At 45.7% G+C, this 8,916-nt stretch overlaps 1 protein-coding gene across 1 annotated transcript in view; it reads right to left on the bottom strand.

Annotated features, from left to right (window-relative positions):
* The window catches only part of LOC103592481 (hydrocephalus-inducing protein homolog), a 66,508-nt gene that overhangs the window by 53,380 nt on the left and 4,212 nt on the right, over window positions 1-8,916 (bottom strand). Inside the window, exon 3 of the mRNA XM_008575222.1 lies at window positions 3,514-3,651. Within this exon, the coding sequence (XP_008573444.1) occupies window positions 3,514-3,651 (138 nt within the window). The remainder of the gene's footprint in view (window positions 1-3,513; window positions 3,652-8,916) is intronic.

Raw genomic sequence — 8,916 nt, 5'->3', positions numbered from 1 at the left:
CTCCTCTTCCCCTGAGCTCTAGTGACCCCAGCTTGGCTGTTGTTGCTTTTTAATAGTTATAAATTGGTTGATTGTGGGAGAGAGTGACACTGGTTACTGTCTCTTCTGCCGTCTTGATCAGAAGTTGAGATATTTTTGAACAAAGATTTTGATACACAGTTATCTAGTCAGATGGCTTCACTGTTGTTAAGTTAGAGCAAGCCCGTTTACAAAAGCAGATAGCGCAGGTTAGAAGTTTTCATGACTTTGGTAAAACTGACCATGGAAAAACAGGCTCTGCTGCACTGCAGCGTTACTCAAAGTGCGGCCCAGAGACCGGCCACTGATCATTACCAGTTTTTGATGAGACAAGACGCTTGTGTCAGAACATAAATATCATTGGTAAAACTGACCATGGAAAAACAGGCTCTGCTGCACTGCAGCGTTACTCAAAGTGCGGCCCACAGATCGGCCACTGATCATTACCAGTTTTTGATGAGACAAGACGCTTGTGTCAGAACATAAATATCACTAAACACACTGTTTAGTTCAGCTGGCTTTTTTCTTTTTCTTTTTAATTTGTAGCAAGACTTCCCCGACACCCCACCACCAAATCTAGATTTGTTTCTTTAGAAAAGTGTTCAATTTTCATACAGTTTAAAAGATGACACTTGTAAATTACATGACTGCTATTTTGCAAAATTTACTCTGAAACCAAGTCAGTGGTGTACTGGTGTGTGTCAAAGGTCTATTGTTGAAGGTACACAAAAGTTTTTGTTTTTGGTCCCCTAGAGTCACCTGGTAACCCAGTTCAATGCTTAAACAATTCATTATGAGATATTTAAAGGCTTCAGAATCTGTATCTACACATTACTACTTCCCTCACAAAATATGTACCTTAAGGGCCTGTACATAGTTCAATAAATATTCCTGGATTTGGCTTTTATTAGACCTTTGTTCTGTTCAAGGATGGCAAATCTTTCATCCCTAGGCTGTTTGTTACCACACACAGTCCATGTCCACAGCTATGCATGATTCAGTCTCGATTTGCAAACTTCAATCATTTAAGTGTATTTATTTCCACTCTCTCATTCACAAAGGAAGTGAGACATGTATTTTTATATTCATAATCTCTCACTTAGAAATATAACCCAGATACCACCTCATCATATTTCTTGGGAAGACCTTTATCCAAATAAGTTACAATAATATTTTAAATTTTATCAATAAAAATAAACAAAACTAACAAGCTTAGTAGCCACTTTGTATTTACAGGGGGATCAAAGAGATTTTTTAAAAAATCTTAAAAAAAAAAATTCATTTATTTATTATTATTAGTTTTTTGCATTCTAAGATGCTGTGGAGCAGTTGGGGGAAGGGAGAGATAGGATGTGAGGAGGAGGAAGGAGGGGGAGGCGTGGTGGAGGCCTGTGGCATCCCCCCTCATTCTGGCAGGGGGCTTCTGGTGGTGGCTTGGAGCCTGGATGTAGACGTTGGTGGGGTGTGGCTGAGGCCCTAAGCATCCAACCCCTGGCTCTGGAGCCCAGGGAGCTTCTAGTAGTGGCTCGGTTGTTGTCTCTGGGCTGGACGTGGATGTTAGGAAGGCATGGCTGGGGCCCTCAGCCCCCTACCACTCTGGTTTGGGAGCCCAGGGCACCTCTGGTGGCAGCCTAGTGGTGGTTTCTGGGCTGGATGCAGACACTGGGGTAACATGGCTGAGACCCTTGGCCCCTGACACCCCAGCTTGGGAGCCCAGGGGGCTTCCAGTCCTTCTAGGTTTTTTTTTTTTTCCTTTTTTCCTTTTTAACTGACCAGTAACGGGATCGCAACCCTCGGTGTCGCACCCGGACCGGGGACCGGCAACGGTATCGCAACCCTTGGTGTTGCTCCCGCACCGTGCTCAGCCAGTGAGTGGGAACCGGTCTCCACATGGGATCCGAACCCTCAGTGGGAGCGCTGCTGTGCTCCCAAGCAGTGCACTCTCCAGTGCGCCACCAGGCTGGCCCGAGTCCTTCTAGGTTTTAAAGGTGTTTTTTGGTGATGTTAGAACTTTACTGGTTAATATCAGAACTTTGTCTCTGATCTGTGGGTTTTTTGTGTTTTCTTTCATTTTTGTGTTGGATTATTAGCTACTCCCACCACTTATACTCTGCACTGGAACTAATTTGTTGTCCTTTGCTTACTTCTAAAATGGGGGAACTTCCTGTGGGGACCAGCACTTGAGCCCTGTGGTTGAGTTAAATTGCTGCTTTGCTGCTGATTCTGTGGGGAAGGCTTTTTGTGCAGCTCAGATTTTAATTGTTGGCCTTTCAGGAACTTTAATTGTTGGCCTTTAGGGTCTTGTGAGGTCTGTTACACCTGGGTTGTGTGGAAATTCTGGTCTAGGCCTGAGTCTTTTCAGCGAACTGCACTCCCTGCAGATCTATACTTCTGACAAGTCTCCACTGAGTGATCCTGTGCTGACTGGGGGGCAGATCAGCTGTCCATGCTGTGCCCCATTGTTCCCCCAGTGGGCCCATCTCCCCCACTGCCTGGACTCCAAACATTTCCCATGGGATGGGCTACGAGCAAGTCCTTTGTGATGGCTCACCGCCTCTGGGTGGCTCCTTTTTCCCATTGTCTGTGGCCCCTCATTCCTACGTGGGTCCATGGGAACCCAGTCAGTGGTCTTGATGGCCTGGGGGCCACCAAGGCCCTTTTCTCCACTACAGCCTCCAAGCAACTTCATATGAAGGGAAAAGCAGTGGCTTTTGTCAGCTCTTGCTCTGTGTGCTCACCAGGGTCAACCTTGAAGTGGCTGGGGCTTGAAACAGNTTCCTTCCTTCCTTCCTTCCTTCCTTCCTTCCTTCCTTCCTTCTTTCCTTCCTCCCTCCCTCCCTCCCTCCCTCCCTTCCTTCCTTCTCTCTTTCTCTCTTTCTTTCTTTCTTGTATCTCTACATTGAGGTCTGGTCAGCTGGTATAACAGTTGCTTCTTCTAGTTCTTTGGAGTGGGCTTTGAGGAAAGAGACTTCCCCCTCTTTTTCCAGACTCTTCTGGTGACTCTCCTTGTGTCAATGCAGTTGAGTGGGAGGTGAAATGTCTGCATGGTGGCCATAGCTGCTACTGTGGTGGAGAGCAGTGGCTGTGGTGGACCACCTGTGTGCAAGTGGTGTTTGTGGCATGCTCTGGGTCCTTGGGTGTGCTCCTACCTTTTTTCCAAATTCTAACTTTTAATGGCTCCACATTATAATTATAATTCTTACCACACCATTCTTTTTTGTTTTGCTTTTTTATTTTTTATGTGTACTGTTCTGTGTTGGTTATCTAAGAAGGTGAGTGGCTGTAGGGTGCAGACCAGGCTAGGGTCAGAGACTGACAAGAGCTGTCAAAAGGACAAGTAAATAACTGTTGGAGAGAAGAACCCCATCTTTCCTCTTCAAGGGCCCTGTGTTCTGAGATGCTGTGGCTGGCCAGTGGCCTAGAATCTCAGCTTATGGCATGCGACAGTGTGTGAGTGATGAGCCCACAGCCCCGTATGGGTAGGCATGGACGTACCTGTATCCGTTCAGCCAGGATCTGCACAAGAAGTTCATCAGGGAGCACACAGCTCATCAGACCTGTCTCACCTCCAATACTGCCACTGACACCGAGCCAGCGATGAGTGGGCCCCACGGGCAGAGGGCTGGAGGAAATCTGTTGAGTGGCAGAAGGATCAGGAGTCAGAACCCAGCTTTGTGTCATAACAACTTCTACAGCTATAAGCCACGTGACCTCGGGTAAGTCATATAGTCTATCTGGGCCTCATTTCCTCATCTGTAAAATGGAGATTTCATTGGAAATTCCTATCTTCCTTTTAGCGTTGCTGTAAGCATCAAATGGGAATATTGTGGAAGGTGTGAAGACTCTGTATATGTGAACTGTGCACATTTGTTCATTCATTCAATAAATATTTATTGAGCACCTATCATGCACCAGGTACCCCTCAGGTACCAGGGATACAATAACAGACAAGGCTGACAATGGTGCTGCCCATGTGTCCCTTACATTCTAATGGGGGAGACAGAAATGGAAAGCTTTAATGTACAAGCCGATAACATAATTTAAGACAGTGATGAGTGCTAGGGAGAAAATAATCTGGTACAGGAATAAAGAACAATGACAGAGCTGGGGACTGGCTATGCAGAGAGGAGGGTCACATTGCGTAGGTAATGTGAAAGTGGGAGACAAGCTCTGGGGGAAGAGCCTTTCTGAGATGGAGCAGCAAGCTCCTCAACACGAGTGCACTGGGGGTTTGGGAGAGCACGCAGGAACCCAGTGTGGTTGGAACTGAGTGAGCAAGGGGGAAGATGGTCAGGCTTAAAGTCCAAGACACAGTCAGGGCTAGAATATGCAGCAGACCTTGTAGGTCATAGTAAGGAATTTGTATTTTATTTCAAGTATTATGGGAAGCATTGGGTGTGTTTCAGGCAGACAAATTATCTGATTTTCATTTTCATTTTTATTTTTTTGACTACCATTCTTGGGCCTAAATTATTTTCATTTTTAAAAGACCACTCCGCCTGTTACATGAAGTACAAGAGTGGAAGCAGGAAGACTAGTTAGAAAGGTATCTCTTGGTCAAGGAAAGAGATGATGGCACAGGGACTAGGATGTAGGGTGAAAAGTGGCTGATAAAGGATGTAATATAGAAGTAGGGACAATAGAACTTGGGATGGAATGTGAAAAAAAGAGAGGCCTCAAAAATGGGTCCTTGAATTTTGACCTGAACAACTTGGAAAATGGTGAAATTATTTTTAAGAAAGGAAAGACTTGGGGGAAGAACAATGTTGGGGGAGAAGAAAGCAAGAATCACTTTTTGGACATATAAATTTTGAGATGCTTCTAAGCCATTCAGGAGAGATATTGAGAATGAATTTGGTTAAATGAACCTGACCTTGGGAAGAAATTAGGGCTGGAGATAGAGATTTGAGGGACATAAGCATGTTGAAAGTATTTAATGCAACTGAGTGAGATCACCTAGAAAGAAAATGTAGATAACAAAAAGAAGAGAGTAGAAGACTTTCTCCAACAACTAGGAATTTGGAGGAGACGGGGAAACTGGGGAAGTAGAGGAAAGAGTTGCTCATGAGGTAGAAGGGAAAGTAGAAGAACGTGGTGTTCTGGAAGCCACATGAAGAAAGCATTTCCAGGAAGAGGGGGTGATCAGCATGAGTTGAGGACACAAAACTGACCAGTGGATTTGCAAGATGAAGGTTGTCAATGACCTTGAGAAGAGCAGCCTGTGGAGTGGTGGGGACAAAGGCCTCATTAGGATAGGTATGAGAGAGAATGGGGGCAGGTGTGGGGTGAGGAGGCAGGCAGGGCAGCAATCCTTTGGAGGGTGGGCAGTGAAGGGGAGCTGAGAGATGAGGTAATGGCTGAAGGGGGATGTGGGGTCATGGGAAAATATTTTTAATGTTGGGAGGTGTGAAGGTTAATTCTAGGTGTCACTTTGATTAGATTAAGGAATCTTAATTAAGTTTAAGGAATCTTAATTAAGGAGGGTGTTTCCAGCAGAGATTAACATGATAGCCTGAGTGGACTGGGTGGAAAGACCCTCTCTCAATATGGGCAGAAACCATCCAATTGGCTGGGGGCCCAGAGAGAACAAAAGACAGAGGAAAAACGTGAAGTTCTGTCTCTATCCTGCTGGAGATGGGATACACTCTTCCTTCCTGTCCGTGGACATCAGAGCTTGAGACTCTTCAGCTTTTGGGTTCCAGGACTTACACCAAGGACATCATCAGCTTCCCTGGCTTTGAGGCCTTCTGAGACTCTTCAGCTTTTGGGTTCCAGGACTTACACCAAGGACACCATCAGCTTCCCTGGCTTTGAGGCCTTTGGACTTGGACTAAGCCACACTATCAGCATCCAGTTTGCAGACGGCTTATCATGGGACTTTTCTTCAAATCATGTGAGCCAATGTCCCTAATAAATCTCCTCTCGTGTATTTATAACATATCCTATTGATTCAGTCTCTCTGGAGAACCCTGACTAATACAGGAGGTAACACAGCATGCACAGACGCTGACAGAAAGGATACAGAGAAGGACGGCAGAGAGGGGACAACAGCAGGAATTAGCCCTGGAGTAAGAGAAGGGGTGGGGCCCCATGCACATGTGGAGAGATCAGCCCTAGATGACAGCAGGGACATCCAGGGGTTGTAGGGAAGGCACAGCTTTGGGTTAGGATGAAGGCTGGCTGGTGGATTTGGTGGAAGGAGGGTGAGGTGGTTGTCCTCTGGTTGTTGCAGTTCTTGCCATGAAATTAGAAGAGATAGCATCAGCTGAGACTGAAGAAGAGGGAAGTGTCTTAGAGGCGAGGAGAATAATGACAGCAATAAGACAGTCATCTTGAACAGAGGGAGGGCAAATTTACTAGGGTCGACTAAAGAGGCCACTTGAGATTTGGGTTCTGAAAGTTAAATTAAGACCACTCAGGAGAGACGAGTATTTTCTCCAGCTATGTTCAGCTGCACTGCATGGAGTAGGTTGAGAAGTGAGTTTACCAGCATGAAGTTTTGCTTGGACAGTGCGATGAAAGAGAAGGCACAGGGAAGTGTCTACACTGGAGAACCATGGAACCCTAACCGGGTAAGAAGGGCAGCGAGGTGGGTGGTAGGCAGTGAGAACATGGATCGGAGGTTTCTATGAGGCCAATTACTTACAGAGTAAGTCACCTAGAAAGTTAGAAGATGGTTGTCAGAAAGTCAGATATGTGATGTAGAGATCTTGGAGTTTGTGGGCAATGATGAACAAGGTCTAGGATGTGGTCATGGCACCGAGTGGCTGAGGAGGCCACGGAATTGAGAAGCAAGAGTGTTGGATCAATATTATTCAAAAGATCAGGATTTCTAACTGGGGATTTCCTGGGAAAAGGTAATTAAGAAAGAAGTGACCTGTATTACAGACCCATGTCTTCATTATTTAACATATCACACATTTCTTCCCATTTGCGACACGACTAAAATTTCAGTCATTGGAGAGCTCATGCTTTGTATGAGAGCTTCGAGAAGACCAAACAGCCATCTTTCTGGGCAAAACACTGACAGGGGGACTCTGCTGTCCAAACCATCTGAATCCCATCACCCTGGAGCAGTGCAGGCAGCCACGTGTGGGGGGTCTGTGAGCTCTGATTTCTACTGTGATCTTTAAGTTTTCTATTTAAAAGGGGTTTGACGGAGGGGGGTGGGGTGGGGAAGAAGATATAACAACTATACTTCCATGAAGTTGTTACAACAAGCAAACGGAAAGGACATTCTTGGGGGGGAGGGGAGAGAGGGAGGAGGGAGGGAGGTGTCGGTGACGGGCCATAATAATCATATACAGTGTATATTGACAAAATAAAAAAAAAAAAAAAATAAAAGGGGTTTGAAGTCAGAATTGGAATTTTCTGCTGCCTTTGAAGTACCGTAAAAAGCCTTCCTTGTCTCTCCAGATGGATGGAACGAAACCAAAGAAAATGACTCCCCATCACACCCTATTTGGTAACAAATATATGAGTTTTAGTTCATCCATAAACATCTCTGTAAAGAATATCATATTAGATCCTGGAAAAGGGGGTAAAAAGAACTGTGCTCCAAAAGCAAATGAATCAGTGGTTTAGTTTTCAAGGTGTTATAAGAACGTAAGACTGAAGTGAAGATCAGAGACGTCACCTGGTCCACATTCAGCCCCATGGAATGCTCCATCGGACCTGCAGTTCTCCTTTCCCTTGAAGACCTTCTCTCTGCTCCATCCACCTCAGCAACCCACTTGGAAACATCCACCCCTCCACTGCCCCTAAAGCACTCTCAGACTGTAGCAAAACCAAGACCCTTAGCTCTTCCTGTTTCTCTCATTCTATGTCCTCCTCTTAATTCCTTCTCTACCTAGGCAGGGCTTCCCGTACAGACGCCACTCACAACTCCCTTGCCTCTAGTTCTGAGCACACACCCTCCCCTGCAATGATGACAACGTCTCTCCACCTCTGAATGAGGACTGCCAGGTGCCACTTAGAGAAGTCTTACAAGTGTGAAGTTATAGTTTCCAGGCTTGGTTGGGCCATCACCATTCTCAACTGTTTTTTCTCGGCCCATCACCAATTTCTGGTTCTGTTCTCCACAGTGGAGACATCGGTGCTTTGTCACTGTCCTCAAGCGTGCTCTGCAACCCCAACTTCCTCACTGCTTCCTGTAAAAGACCATGCCTCCTGCACATATCATAGAGCCATTCAACAAGGTCTTCTCCATTCTCCACCCCACTTCTCCCACCCTTAGCTGTATCTATTTTTACCTTTACTGACCCCAAAGGAAGCTGGCTCCCTTCTCCTTTAACTGTGCTTAATTCTGCCCTTCCTACCACCTTCTGGAATCTCATTCCCTCTCAGGTGAATCATCCCATTGTGCTTTTCTCCAGGAGATTCTTTCTTTGTAGACCTGCTTGTGCCTCCACCTCCCTTCTGAAAACAAACTCTCTTGACCCTGGGTTTTCCCCTCTAAGGACTAACCTGTGTTTTCCCCCCTTCTCTTTCAAACATCTTGAAAGTCTACACTCGCTTGACTCCACTCTTCCACCTATAACTCATTATTGCACTGTCTCCAGTTTCAGAACCTGCTAGTCTGATGAGACTGCTAAGTTCCTCAGCACATTGCTTATACTCTGTGACTTCTTTATGATTTTCCAGAACTCCTCCTGCAGCCTTCCCACAACTTATATTCGTGGTTTCATCCTTAACATTCCTTTAGCATTAGTTTGAGCCATGGGAAATTGTGGTTATGGAGTTCCGAAATGATTGAATATTGGCAATTTCCTATGGTTCAACTCAATTCCTTTTACACATCTCTCTTTTTTTTTTTTTTTTGTCTTTTTCTGTGTCCAGCAACGGTTCGCAACCCTCAGTGTCACCCCCGTACCGGACCGGGACCGGCAACGGGATCGC

This window comes from Galeopterus variegatus, unplaced genomic scaffold, assembly GCF_000696425.1.
Source record: "Galeopterus variegatus unplaced genomic scaffold, G_variegatus-3.0.2 Scaffold1157, whole genome shotgun sequence".
NCBI lineage: Eukaryota > Metazoa > Chordata > Mammalia > Dermoptera > Cynocephalidae > Galeopterus > Galeopterus variegatus.
This window is presented reverse-complemented; position numbering and strand designations above follow the sequence as displayed.